General features: G+C 36.0%; 1 protein-coding gene across 9 annotated transcripts in view; it reads right to left on the bottom strand.

Annotated features, from left to right (window-relative positions):
• The window catches only part of LOC129250651 (unconventional myosin-XVIIIa), a 263,564-nt gene that overhangs the window by 20,477 nt on the left and 227,379 nt on the right, over positions 1-15,708 (bottom strand). For all 9 annotated transcript variants that reach the window (XM_054890256.1, XM_054890260.1, XM_054890291.1 and 6 more), the window contains 3 exons: positions 10,198-10,563; positions 9,947-10,129; positions 9,778-9,873 (listed from right to left, as the gene is read on the bottom strand). In XM_054890256.1, coding sequence (XP_054746231.1) covers positions 9,778-9,873; positions 9,947-10,129; positions 10,198-10,563 — 645 coding nt within the window. The remainder of the gene's footprint in view (positions 1-9,777; positions 9,874-9,946; positions 10,130-10,197; positions 10,564-15,708) is intronic.

The raw sequence follows: 15,708 nt of genomic DNA, 5'->3' as shown, positions 1-15,708 counted from the left end.
ATAAAATTTTGATTTTAGTGGTCCATTTAATTAAATTTTTTTAAATTTACATTTATTTATTTTATTTCATTTGACTTAGTTAATAATCATTTTTGTTTAAATTATTTATTATAATTTTATTTCATTTGATTTTAATTTATTATATTTCTCCTTAATTGAATTGAATTTCTTCCTTATTATTCTTCTAACTGTAACTAATTCGAAACCCTTTTTGGTTTCGTATTTACTTTTGGACGGCTGTGTTGTGTTAGTTTTAATTACTCAGGTGGTAGCGCCTGAGTAGAGTTTGTCGTCAAAGTGTTAACTCTTTTATCACGCTGCTGTGATATTTGTTTTTGTTAATTCCTTTTTCCTCACTTTATGTTAAATTATTTGTACAAATTGATTTTCGTTTATCAATTGGCTATATTTTTTTCACAAAAATCTCTCGGCGCACAGTCAAGAAAAAAAAAACGAATAATAAAAGTTTAAATTACAAAAATAAATATTCTGATAAGACACAATGATTATTGAAAAAGGCGGTAAATAGAAAAAAAACACGAAAATATCATTCAATCGTACAAACAAAAATAAAACGAATAAAAATATACTCGCGCCGAAAAAAAACGTGCGTGAAAATGAAGCGCACAAATTCAACTGATAGACGGATAGTTGGACGCTTGACTGGTTGGTTGGTTGGACGGTTGATTGCCTGATAGTTTCCAGTCAGTTGGTTGGCAGACAAAAAAAAAATAAATAACAATATCATAAAAGCAAAGAAATAAAGAAGTCGGAAAAAGAGATGCAAGCAAAACGAAGAAACAAACATGCCATTGAGGGTGAGACGCAGGTAGTTATCAAAGCGTAGCAAATGACTAACCAACCTATGCCGGAAAAAGAAATACTATAAGTATTTGACAGATATGTATGTATTGCTCCAGAACTTGAAGAGTTTTCAGGCTGCATATTCTGTAGACGAAGAAGAAACAGCAGCCATAATAAGAAGTTGTTGAACAACCGCAACATTGTTATGAATAAAACATAAATAAAAAAGAAGCACAATAAGAGTACCCAGCTACCGAGACACTAGTGTCTGATCGAATAAACGTGCATGGTTATCGAACAATTCGAAAGAAGTCACAATACGAGTACTTGGCGGCAAGAAAATACTTATAGAAGAACCGATTACCCATTCCGACTCTGATTTTATAGAAGTAAATTTCAATACATACTCGCATTGATTGACTGTGCGAGTGGGCGGTTTACGGCAGAACGGCATCATTGGACCGAAATTCTTCCGAAATGATTAAGGTGTCACCGTTCACATCACTGGCGTCTTTGGTATAGAGAGATATTAAGAGAGATATTAATTTCAAAACAAAACCAGACTCAATTTAATATCGCATACCCTTATTGTTTTATTTTAATTTTATTTCCTATCGTTTTTCTCTAGTCACTTTATAAAGCAAAATAGCTTAGAAAAATTTGAGAAAACTAAGCAGGAAATTCTAGCTATCATCTATCAATCGCAATTCTCTTCATCTTGAAGAAGTCCATTAATCTATTAATTTCTCAAATCTGCATAGTATCGTATTAATATTTGCCGAATATACGGTTTCTCTTAGGAAGAAATGGTTATTGCCCAATTTTCAGCCTCACTTAGAGATGAATAATGAACATAATTCAATTAAAACTTCCTGTGTAAATGGATTCCGTTTCGAAAAAATCTTAAGATTTCTTGGGGAATACTTCTCCAAAAACTATAGCAGTATAGACGCAGTATCGTTGGAAGAATGAAAAGATTAGGATGGTATCACTACGATTAGCGACATACAATATTATATTTCTTTCCCAGATATAACAATGGGCATTTATGGTCCCTAAGTTATCTTCTGAAGAGCAGTGCGTCGAATGTAGTCTAACTTAAGTGTAAGTACTTATGTATATACACAAGATTCGAGCTCTCTGAGACATTTTTCTCAGACATTAGGCTCAGACTTTTTGCGGTACAAACTTTTTTAAGCTGTCTCTTCTTGTAGGCCTAATTTTACAAGAAAGAATTTTCATAGAAAGAATAATATTGAATCGATCGTCATTAATCAACATAATTCTATTCATTATAGGGTTGATACAATACCACCCAAACCCATTCTCTTCAAGAACGTGCAAGTTCATATTAATGAACGTACGGCCTGGAGAAATAATTCCATCAACTTCAAACCTGGCTCCCAGATATGGTTTGCTGATGGGTCGATATTAGAATATAGTTATTGAAAAGGCGTGAGAATCAATGGGCCTAAACTAAAAAATCGATTCCGATGGGGTTTTGCCCGACAATCTTTCAGGAAGAAATACATGACAACGATACATATGTGTGAGGGAATGTCTCCGAAGGAAAATGAGAGGAACTCACATTTACATATTTGCAGATATTCAGGCAGCTTTTAAAGCCCTTCTATCAACTGTAAGCATCTTAAAAATGGCAAATGACTGCCTGAATCTTCTTGCAATGTTAGGGAGCTTAACACGGTATTGTTAGGTTGGGTTCCTGGGCATGGGATTGAAATGGCTGATCATTTAGCTAAAAAAAGGGGCAAGCATGTCTCTAATTTGTCCTGAGCCTTTCGTACTTACAAAAGGCCACATTAACGAATTTCCAGAAAGCGGGAGGAGAGGAAATTCGTTAAACACTGGCGAAATTCTATCGGTCAGCGACAAGCGAAATAATTCCTTACGCCGGGCGAAGGAAGTTCTAATAAGCCACTTTCACTCAGCATACTAGAATGTGTTAAAATTTGTAAAAAGTCCTAAAATATAGGGTATCTCAGTAGGATTTGCATCTCTCTTGGTTGCAGTTCGCAGTAGCTTAATAATATATTAAGTGATTAAAGAAACAACTTTAAATACTGCGGCTTGCTTTTGTCATATCTCGAGCCATTCAGCTGATGCTAGTAAATAAAAAGTAAAATAAAAATAAATGAATAAAAAATTATTCTGGACGATAATCGGTATCGATTGTATCATCTCTCTTCCTTGATTGCATAAAATCTAAGCTGTTTCGGTATGAACACTTTTGACGGTTTCCACTAGACCGATTATTTTGTGAAACCGGTACTAAAGGAAACGAGTGCATCATTCATCAGGAATACACTCCTGCCGGACAGACAATGTCTGGCTGGAGACGCTGGATCATAGAACACTACCATGCGTCGGGCCATTCTTTGTTCACTGTGCGCGAGTTTTTTACAAAAAAAAAGGCATTTCAACGTTTCTACACCCACCATATAATCCCGATATCATCTCCAACGGACGGGTTAATTTCGGAGGAAGGTTCAAGATGACTTACGTTGTGAACCTTCAAAAATCAGAAATCTCTGAGCAAATTGAAGGCGATAACAAAAACGACATTTCGGTTGAACAGGACGACGTTATGTGACACACAACCAACTGTATTTTCGATTTTTTGAGCAGGAAATTAGAATCATCTGACGAAATAGTGATGTCGATTGCTCGACTAGAAGCTACGATTTAACTCCATACGACTATTCATTGTTTAGCGCCGTTAGTGATAAATACAGGGTGGGCCATATAGCGTTTGCTTTTTGAACCCCCTATTTTTTTGAGAATGGTAACACAAATGACATGTCAAATGTGTTCATAATTTACTTAAAGGTTTGACATTTACGAAATGGGACGCTATACGCTTCAACAAAATTGGGAAATATTGAAAACCTATTTCCAAAGTGGTGAGTCATCTTTTTCTACGTCAATAAGCAAAATTGTTGGATTTGGGGCTCAGAAAATCCACACGTTACTGTAGAGAAGCAAATGCATCCACAACGAGTCACTGTTTGGTGCGGTTTTTGGTCTGGCGGCATCATCGGGCCATTTTCTTCGAAAATAAGCGAGGAGCCGCGGTTACAGTAAATGGCGAGTGTTACCGTGACATGCTTAACGAGTTGTTTCCAAAAATTGAAGAGGATGACATGGACGACATTTGGTTTCAACAGGACGGTGCAACTTGTCACACTACCAAAGTTACACTCGAACTTTTGGCTACCGTTTTTCAAAACCGAATAATCAGCCGAAATTCCGATATTAATTAGCCGCCTCGGAGCTGTGATTTAAACCCGTTGGACTATTTTTTGTGGGGAGCCGTTAAGGACAAATGCTATGCGAACCATCCAGAGACGATTGATGCTTTAAAACACGAAATCGAAGTTGCCTTTCATGAAATTGGAGCCCATACAATCGAAAATGTGCTTAAAAATTGGGTTGATCGAATGGCCGACTGTAAAGCCAGTCGTGGCAGTCATTTGAACGATATTATTTTTCATTCATAAATGACAATGTTCAATCTTCAAAATAAAAAAAAGGTTGAAAAAATATTGATTAGTTTTTTTTTATAGCCGATTCAAAAAGCAAAGTTTACATGGCTCACCCTATATTATGTTAATTATTTAAAGATGATTGATGTCCTGAAACATGAAATATGAAACTTCCGGAAATCTATTGAAAAATTGGAATTGACAAAAAGAGCTACCGTAAAGCTAACCATGGAAGTCATTTCAATGAAATTGCATTTCGTGTGTAATCGTAAGATTTATTATTTCCAATAAAAAAATTCAATGAAAAACATTCATATGAATTGAATATCAACAGGGTTAAAATATAAAAAATGCCACATTGGGATAATTTTTTAAAAGCTAGTCCCTGGGGTATTGGCTCTTAACTGACTTTAATCACACAACGGTAAAACGGATGTGTGATGTGTTACCCACTTCGCTTGCAAGTTTGTACAAAAAAATGTGTGTTACTGACTTCCTAGTGGACATCACTTACGGTTTCCGTTGCCACCTAGTTTAGGTATAGAGAATAAACCAAGGTGGGTGGTGCAGCCTTCGCCTGTTTCGTCATTTCACCACGCATATCACTAATCGATTCTCGTAAACGGATTTCAATTAAGCAGAATCGCATATATAAGCATGCAAATCATAAGGAATAACCTTCTTTTTTTTGGGGTTTGGTATTAAACTTAGTTCAGCATAAAAGTGAACTTTAGATTTTCTTAAGTTAACTTCACTTTTTGTATTTAGCGACCTCGAAATACTTTACTTTTATTTTTTCCTTTTATTCCGTCTCATCACTATCTCGCCGACTGTTCTCCAACTCAACAAGTTGCATGTTCGTTGCGTTGGTGTGAAGCCAACCAATGTCAAGTACACAAATACACAATAAATGCAACAACAATTACGCTAGCGACCAAATCATGCAATAAAAACATGTAAACACAAAATACTGAACGCAAGCACTGTTCGGAATGAAAGCCGCTTTTATGAAAACAGAAAATATACCCAGTAATATATTTAAGAAGTATTACACTGGGAAAAATACATATAAGTTACTTCAGCAGATGTAAATACTTTCAATCAGGAATAGAAATAGGGAAGTCTGTACACCCTAATTGGGAAATTCTAAATTTTTTTCATACAGCCAAGCAACTGCTAAGGCGCCCAGACCTAACCCCGTAACTTCTAAACTGTTGATGAAGTGCCTTACCTGGACGATGAAATGCCAAAGCATCTCCTCTGCGAATGTGTAGCTCTCGCAAGATGTAGACTCGCACAACTAAGTCGTTTGACTCTAAGTCCACTGGGGATACGGATCATTTGTGCGCAGGATTGTGATAGGGGATGAAAAGAGCCAAAATTCCAAGACAAAAAATTACAAAGCCAAACCTGACTTAGCGGTTTCATCGATGCCTGTAACAGTGCCAATGTCAAACGATTAGAATATTGGGCTCTGCATTTATTGGGACCAAGGTAGTGTCAAACTACTGAATAGAGGAGGGACCATACCTGGGGATAGTATATACTTTAACTGATGCCCTTGAATTGAACATATAATATAAAGAAAATCGTAAGGAAACCGGTAAGAGACACGATCGAGTGATATTCATGCATGACAAAGCTGGACTTCATTTTGTTGAGAACACATATTCGTATTATAGACAGATATTGCACCTTCCGATTACTGGTACTTAAAGTACATACCGAGAGATTTAGTAGACCACCCATTCCGGTGAAATTTGGCTACTTTCATAGATTAAGCACCTATTTCAGGAAAGAAGGTTGTATTGACTAGCGATGGATATGTGAATTGTACACAATTTTTTTAATAAATGTTTCAAATAAAAAAATATATACCATATATATATTTAAGATATGATTTTAATATAATATTTAGATAGATAGAAAAGATTTTGAAATGGTAATGCTTCACTCAACAAAATATACGTTAAAATCAACATTTGTCCCCAACCTTTAATACATAACTTATAACTCTAATAGGCCTAACATATTACCTACATCTCGACAAATTACAGAATATCTATTTTTGATCAAAAATGAATTACTTTCTTTCTTTTGCCATGCTATGCAGTGATGGTAAATGTAGGGAAGATTCCCTACATGTAGGGATATTTGTCGAAAAAGAAGGACAGATTTTTTTAAATTCTATAAATGTAGGGAATTTTCAAAAAGGACAGAACAAATTTTACAATAGCGGGAAATATTAAAAAAGTTCATTTAAAATAAAAAGCCGCAGTAAGATTTCATGCCAGTATTTTTTTCCTTATGGCAGCATACTTTTAAAGCGTTAATACGGCAACATTGCCATTTTTTCTTCGTTAACGCTAACGCGATTTTTTCTTTGCGCGAAAATTGTTAGTTGTCCCGCGTTTTTTTTTAGTTTTAGCTTTTTTTATATTTAAAATTTATATATTTTACAGAAATGAGCTCCTCCTCTTCGACTGACTCTTCGGAGGAACACCAGGAGAAAAATTCAAGTATCGGAAACAAAAGTTCAATAACAAGTGGCTTGACGACGACAATTTTAGTGGCTGGTTGAAAGCTGTGGCTAACGATCCATTCAAATGCAAATGCGCTGAGTGCGACAAAATTTTGAACTGCGGCAATTCTGATTTGCAGAAGCACGCCGAAGCAAAAACGTACCAAAAAAATATGAAGACAATAAAAAAGACACCTAAATAAACAGTTTTTTTTAAGAAAAAGCCGAGTAATCCAAATGGTTCCAGAAATTTCGTAATAAGATTTAGCATTTTCTTCGCTGAGCATAATGTCGCCCTGCAAGTGGTGGACCATTTTATCCCAATCTTAAAAGTAATCGTGACGGATTCTGTAAAAATAGAAACTCTGTCTTGTTTTAAACAGAACTGAATGTAATGAAAAAGTGTAATTTTTAGTCTTTTTGCTGAATTTTTCTTCATATATGTGTTTATAAAATAATATATATGTGTATTTATATATATTTTTGAAATAAAATTGCTTATTAAAGTGTCTTATAAAGTGTCAAAATAGCACCAAGCCCAAAACTTGTGCAAATAATTACATTTTGACGTTGCAAGTGCCTCATTATAGTGTAAACACAGGAGAAAAATATGTGGGGAATTTTGTAGGGAACATTTTTTGAAGCGTAGGGAAAAGTAGGGAATTTTTTTGGGCTGTGTAGGGATTTTTCAAAAAATCATTTACCATCACTGATGCTATGTAGTATATTTTTAATCATGCATTTTAAGCATTATCGTCTATTCCTCTAAGAATTGGTTTATTTGTAGGCTTGAGCACCGTATAGGCTATAGTATAATAAGAGGGTAATGAGTATAATAACAGGATCTGAAAAAAATTTATAATTTAAACTTTAATTCAAAGTTGAAAATTCTGGTATAGAGTTTCTTATCTCATTCTCTTTTTAATATTTAAATTATTGTTTGACTTTGTAGAGTAAATACACTTGAGACAAAAAAAATTTGTTTGAGAAAAAAATTTTGGAGTTTTTTTTAGAGAAATAATATTCTTCAGACCTTTTTCTTATTATTTTTTTTCTTAATGGGTTTACCGTAACTTTTCGAACTATATCCAAATCCGTAATATAGCTGGAAGCAAATGTTAAACATCGTATGCAAACAAATTGTCAGGAATCAACGCGTTTTTTGAGTCTTTTCAAACTTACACTTTATTATACTAAAATTTAATGAGCTACAAAATTGCATACCCGGAAGATTTCAAAAGATTATGATTGCAAAAATTTTAAATTTTGATAACAATTCTTTTATATTTGTGAAATTTGTACAAAGTTTGGAGATTTCTGCAAACAATCGCTGAATATTTACTCATAACATTCATAATACTCGATAACTCGTGGACAACATACCACATTTTTATACATAGAAGACAAGCCAATTCCATAGGATAGGATAAAAGGCTACCCACGCTAAGGCCCACTTGGACAAAGAATCAAATTCGTCCATTGTATGTCATACAGAGAAACAACAGAGGAAGAATCGAGCAGAAGGAAACAGGAAGAAGTAGCTTTGGATTGTAGAATGACGACCAAACGGCAGTTAGATATATGTATTTGCGTTAACCGCTTCAAGGTACTGATGAAATGAAAACAGGCGTGTGACGTTGTTGTTGTTGTAGCAGCATTAACATTCTCAACACTTATGGTATATACGGAGAATGCTGCTGGAGTGACAGTCCTTGGCCGGATATAAATCTGGGTCGTTTCGGTAACGTAGAACCGACTGTCGTGGAAACAACACGAGTGTCATATTTTAATATGCTATATCCGCAGGTGTAGCAAAAAAAAAAGTCAGAGCTCAAGTTTATAAAAGTTCTCTCGAGCGCCCCCGATCTACCCATAGCGAACTCGCGACTTGGCGCGTTTGCGCATTAAGCCAGCGCTCGCTGAATTGTCGCGAGACCCTTCTTTTCAGGAATAGACCACAGGTTCTCAAGGGAACTCCAATCTTCTCATTTCTCTGCCTAGCCAACTCATCAGCCCAGTAGTTTCTCCGCTAAGCCACTGTGACCGGGAGCCTAAATTCGAAGTATACTGATGTAGTCGAGAGAGAAATCAGACATTCCTCCGACTAATTTCGAATGTACCTGGAACGAGCCCAGGGCCCTTATTGCTGCTTGCCTGTAGGGGAATATATTCACCTCCCTTACAATAATTACAGAACCAACCCACTGCCTTTTTAACTGCGGCTACCTACAGTGGTCGGGTAGCCTAAATTTGATGAGAAGCTTTTCGCAGAATACTCCCCCACCAACTCTTCCGTCCAGGTTAGAGCCATTGGTGAACATGTTTGCCATGTCCTGTCTCCAAATATTGCACCTCGCTTATTTCTCAATTGAAGGAATATGAATGGAAAACGTATCGCTCGGACCCAGTGAGGGTGTACTTTGATCAAGCCTCATGGGGACGAACTCTAATATTTTAGGATTTCTAGGGTGTCTGTAGTTTAAACCTAGCTTGTGGCCCGAAAACTTTAATCTGCGGAACGTGCAGCGAAATAATTGTATATAACCTTAAATTTTATATAACCTGACATAACCCTCTTGACGAGGATTCGAATTAAATTCCTAAAAGCATGGAATATCCACCGGCTACCGTATCCAAATGGGTTGTGTTGATAGAAAAAGTATTTGGTTCTAATGATAGCGATCGCCCCCTCGACAGGCAATGTCAAACCTCTGAGTGTTTTTGTGCTATGAAAAGCTACGCGTACTATTATGCAATTCGGAGGCGGCATTAAGCTAGTGGCGAAAATTTATTAAGATATACGCCATAAATTGGAGGGGAAGCGCGGACAAAAATCTTGCAAAGTATGTACGCGCCCACAAGTTTCACGCTTAGCAAACGTCAGTGATTTAACTAAATTGTTTCCCAGCTCCACTTGCTTCCTGTTTTAAATCTTTTTCATTCACTTACCGCTAATGTTTGCTCCAACGTGAATTTCTCAGCGATGAGTACGTCTTTCTCGCGCGATAGTCTATCCTTGGTTTGACGTTCTAAACGTGCAGCATCCTACAATGAAGCACAGATGTGCATAAAAATATATTTAATAAACAAAAAAACCAATATTTAGTACGACACTAACCTGCAACGATTGACATTCCGCATCGAATTTACGTTGCTTCTTTTCCAACAAATTATTGCGACCATTCTGCTCCTCGAGCAACATGCGCAAATCATTCATTTCATTGGTCATCTTTTGAGCTTTGCGCTTCCACTGACCGACAACTTGACGCTGCTCCTCGACCTCCTCATAGGCATCAGAGAGCTGTTGAACATGAACGATAAAAAATATTATTATTTTGAATTAAAAATTTTAATTGCTTCTTATTTTACCTTCTTTTCCAACTGCTTCTTCAGTCCGACTAGCTGCTCCAGATCGTGTTCGTGTTGGGTTTGCAAGCGTCGCTTCGTGAACTCCAGCTCACGTGCCACACGCTCATATTTCAACTTGTAAACTCCGCTGCCGCCTTCTTCATTCTCCGGATCCTCATCTTCGGATATGCCGTTCAAATCAGATTTGGCGCATATCAGCTCCATTTCCAGCTTCTCGCTGGTCTCTTGCAGATTCTTCACTTTATTTTGCTGTTCATTGAGTTCTTTTTCGAGTTTCAAACGTTCGGCAGTTTCGGCTTCGAGCCGTTCGGTGGCAATATTGGCGGTAGAACGCTCCTCGGCGAGGTCCACCGTCATTTCGGATAACTGGAAAAAGGAAAAATGCGAATTAATATAAAATGATTTAAACATTTTGAATCGAATTCTGAATTTAAAATAGTCATATGCAATAGGTAAGTGTCTAGAGAATAAAGTTCTCTAAAAATAACCACATTAAAAATTTAAAATAATTTCGCGGTCAATACTCATACTTAATAATAAATTTATAATAAGCGTGGGCGTGAAAATTAGTGGTGAAATTTTCAACACCTGCCCATTAGAAAATAAGTCCCATCATAAATATGTATATACATATTACAGACACCAGAAATAACCTACACCTATACAAAAATGAATCATACATTCAGTTTCTGCAAAATTTAGTGACATATTTTTTTAATTCCAAAGTTTGAGTATCCATCGAGTGTGCGCATCATCGGACATAGTCATATGTATATGTATATAAGTATATATTTTCTGACACACTAACACCTTAACTTATCACCTACATTTTTTTCATGGACCTATTTTTACTCTGACGTAACACTGTTGATGCGGCTGTCAATGTCAAAAAATAAAATATTTCCGAAAAAAAGAAAACCAAAGAAGTATAAAAGTGTCTAATTTCCCGCTTTATTTACAGTAGCTCGCTATTAAATTATGACATTGACTGATTCTCGTATTTTTTCTGTTTAAAAGCGCAGGATTTATTTCCTTTCAATAGTATATTATCTAAGTGTTAAGTAAGAAAAGCAAGCAAAAAAAAAAAAAAATTTGCCACCTTAGGGATACATCAGCGATAAACTAAATAAATAGGTAGACAATAGAAAATAAAGTGTATTCCATTTCAAGTACTTTTTACATATTTAGAGCTTCCTCTGTGAACGCAAATACTTTTTTCGCTTTGGAATTTCAAAGAAGCGCAGTTTAGTTATAAACAAATATGTATAATAGTTAAATTTCGGTAGAATTTCGAAGTCCTCTTTGTAAACATCGCAAGCACTCGTTGAAACTCAGAGAATTCAGGCACTGAATACATAAGAAAACGAAAATACTCTGTGATATTTAGAAGACCCTGCCAAGAGAGGACCGTCTAACAAGGACCGTTGGTTTTACGTTACCGAAATTACTGAGATTTATTTTCGTCCAAGGATTGTCACTTCAGTAGAACTACCCAAAGAAAGGGGTATTTTAGGCTGGTACTCGTACAACAACGTGGATGGTGATGTAGGAAACCAGAGTAGCTTTAATTAAAACTAAATTTATCAGCTGTTTCAATATACCTATTTCTACCAAAACCAGTCAAAATATACCAGTTAAAAGTGCTTATCGATGATAAGTTGAATAACATTTTTTGTAATTAATAGGGTGAAACTCTTCCAAAAACCTATCCGAAAGCAAGCTAAAAATTATACTTTTTGTTAATTTTTTAAACCATCATGCAAACCTTTAATATTTTTTAGACACTCAGAGGTTGATTTCACCCTCTCAGAGCGGAGTCTGACAGCGGAACAGACAAGCATTAAGGGTTACCTTGTAAGATACTCCAACGTATTCGATTTTTAAAAGATGTGAAACGAAGAAAATGTGAATTTTATCCGAACTCTTGACTGACCTAATTCAGAAGTGTTCTCTCCGACGTCAAGGCTATTATTACCTTGGAATAAAACCAGATGGATATAGAGCTAGGATTGATCTCACAAGGACAAAAACATATGCATAATTTTTTTTAATATTTCCGGTGAGTATTTGGCTTGAATTGACCTTCAATTTGACCCCACAGGGACAAACTGACAACGAATTCGGGCCGTACAATTCGAGCGTACATATAATTGTTTTTTAAATTTGCGGTGAATATTCTGTTTGTCTTTGAAACAACTTAGTTTTTAAGTTTTTAGGTAGTAAGGGAATTATTTAACCTCTTAAGGAGGGCTTTGAAAGTATTCGATGCGGTACCAGCTGGTGGTAGCAGAGGAAGAGGAAGGCCTCCTCTGCGTTGGAAAGTTCAGGTGGAGAAGGACTTGGCTTCACTTGGTGTGTGCAATTGGCGCTGGTTAGCACGAGAGAGAAACGACTGGCGCGCTTTGTTAAACTCGGCCAAATCGCGTAAGCGGTTATTGCGCCAATTAAGAAGAAGAAGAGAAGGCGGTTGGAAATTTGCGTACTTTAGAAGTACAATAAAAGAATGCCAAACCAAACTTGAAGGCATACAATTTTTTATTTTTAAAGTTTTTCTGAATTTGTCAAGAGTGTGTTTTGATATAATGACAAAATTGAAATTCGATTAAGACAATCTCTTCCAAAATCATTTACGACCATTTTAAGAAAAACAAATTTTTTTAAATTGGTCAAAAATCGGATGCTCTAGCCATTTTTGAACAAAATGTGTCAAATAATCCCCACTGTGCGGCGTTGAGATCGAGGTATGTCGAAAAACCATATTTATGGTTAGATTTCGTTCATATTGAGAATGGATACAATTGAGGAAGACACGGAACAAATATTTTTGCGGCAAAATAAAATAACTACGATGTGAGATATCAAATTGATTCTGGCTTCATTATGAAGCTAAACTTATGGGATTATGAATGGAATAGTAAATTACTTAAATGGCCGCTTCGAACTTGCAGCAATGCTTCAAACGGTCCATCCAATTTTAAATGACTTAGTTCAATAGTTATGTGAGGCGTCATTCCGCCAAAATGGTTGGCTTGTTAGCTTTGACTAAGAAATTGACATAGCGTTAGAGAAAAAAACCACGGAAGTGAGGTTGCCTCTCGCGGCACCGAATTGATGAACGCTCGGCGTGAGACGATCCAGTCGTCAAATTTCTCCTTTACAACTTGGACCGTTGCATCGCTTATACGGCCTAAGGCGCCATTTACAGCTGGGATATTTCTATTATATATTATAGAGCTTTGGTCATATAAAATCGGTTAACATCGCTCTATACTGAGAACCATTAATGGTAAAGGCGACTCCTTCCTCATTTCGCGAGAAAAAAGGTCCGGCTGATGCCACCATGCCATAAACCACAACGAGCAGTTAATCGTTGTGGAAGCATTGATGCTTGGTCGAGCATTTCTGAATTTTGCTTTTTTGACATAGCTGCTGAACCAGAAACAGGTTTCGTCCAAGAAGATTTTTTCGTTCGCCTAACGCGATGAAATGACCAACCTCACAGAACATCTTGTTAGCTGGTTTTTAATTGATAACTTTGTCAGCTATTCAAACACAACAATTGGAAAACCTGTCATTGCTGTTTGGTCACCATTTTTTAGGTTGGCGCGGCAATTCACCGAATCTTAAACCTTTAGTGTTCAGGGACCGTAGTAGTACGCAGAGTATTCAAATAAAAGTTGTGCGTATCAAAATGTGGGAATTCAAAAAAAATGAGATAGTTAATCTACAATAGTTTCCTCTTCCCCATTTCTTTTGTTTTTGTATTTTTAAATAAATATGAATTTTGGAAAATGTGTGATCGTTTTGACATGTAGTGTAAATTTTCTGAGTTTTTCATTTTTTTAACACAAATTATATATTTTTGACGCGAGTAGAGTCTTATTAACGTCAATTGTGGAGACAAAGCAGCCAACAGAACCAACAATAAAATTGAGCAGCGTTGCCAAAGTATGCAAGATTTGTTTTCAAAATATTCGTAACATATGGATGTATAAGTATAATATCTGGTATTCGATGATTGTGTCTGTACTACCATAAAAAAGTGAGATCTATGTAAATAGATTTAGAAGAACGCCTACAATGATACTTAGAATACGAGAAAAGATATGTCGAACGAATACAAACATATAGGCTTGTATTTATTATTTATTTAATATAATGTAAAGGCCTTTCAACGACCTAGACCGATAAATGTAAAGGAAAGTTATTTATAGCGAAAAGAAATTAAAGAATGTCAAACTAAATTATGTCATTGACAGTGGAAAAATGGCTGAGTAAAAAAAAGAGATACACAAAACTTTTTAAATTTCTGTCATTTTAAATAAGTTGCAGCAAATAAATTTAAAGTGTTTCACTTAGTGCGATATTTTTCAATCTTTTCAATTCTAACTGATATAGGAAGACCAGTACAAGAAGCCAGTATTATATTATAAAATGGCTCTTTGTACACTGCGACCTAAAAAGATATACTCTTACTGTGCAGCCATGTCGCTTACTCAAAAAGTTGTAGGCTATTAATAAATCCTAAAACTGCTGTAGGCCTAATTTTTACCAGGATGTTTGGATCTACATATAACCCCGTCTCCTAGGTAATTTTGCCTGCGTCGTGCCACTGCTGGGCAGCCGCACAGAATATGTTCTGTGGTTTCTTGTGCCTCTTTGTAGAGTCTACAAGAATCATTTTCTGCCACACCAAAATTTTTCATGTGGTAATTAAGTTTACAATTTTACAATGTAATGTCAGCAGTCCAGTGTAGACTGTATGTCTTTTCTGCTGAGGTTAAGGATTGCCTCTACATTTATACGTTCTGGATCAATGAGTCCTTTCGATTACCGCATGCCCTCTTGGGCTTTCCAGTACACGATTAGGCCTCGGTGTTTCCACTTACGTAAAAAGGCACTTTTGAAGCTGTTGTTTACCCCGCAGAAACGTTCAGATCCAATGATGGGAGTGTTGGCACTCTTTTTCACAAAAGTGTCCGCAGTTTCATTCCCATCGTGGCCCTCATGTTCCGTTCACCAGAGTAACGATGCTAGAGTTTAGAGAATTTTAAAACATTCCCAGACCAACCTTGATTAAAGTAAGACACACACGAAAAGGTTCAACTTTACCGAAAGTATTTAGTTTAAGTAGAGAGTGTACCAATTTTGTTTTTTTTTAAAGGAGGGTTAAAGTTTTACAATTTTGGGCGCAAGTGTGAAAAGTTTATCGAAAATATTTTGTATTAAATGATCTGAAGTATAATTTTATAATCGAATTTAAAGACGAATTTAACAATCCACCTTTCCAAAAGTGGCATTTTTGACCCTTTCTCAAAACAGGTATAATGAAAATTCATTAAAATAGGTAGTCAGAGGATTAAATTGCTCCACAGATTACATCGGACCACCGTGGACGAAAAACATCTAGGAGTTAAGGTGGGTGCGCAAGAAAACTGTGTACATGTTAATGCTTGCCCATTTTAGTTATTTGCTTATAATTTTAAAACACAAGGATTTGTGCAGACTTTT

Source organism: Anastrepha obliqua, chromosome 1, assembly GCF_027943255.1.
Source record: "Anastrepha obliqua isolate idAnaObli1 chromosome 1, idAnaObli1_1.0, whole genome shotgun sequence".
In the NCBI taxonomy this organism is placed as follows: domain Eukaryota; kingdom Metazoa; phylum Arthropoda; class Insecta; order Diptera; family Tephritidae; genus Anastrepha; species Anastrepha obliqua.
This window is presented reverse-complemented; position numbering and strand designations above follow the sequence as displayed.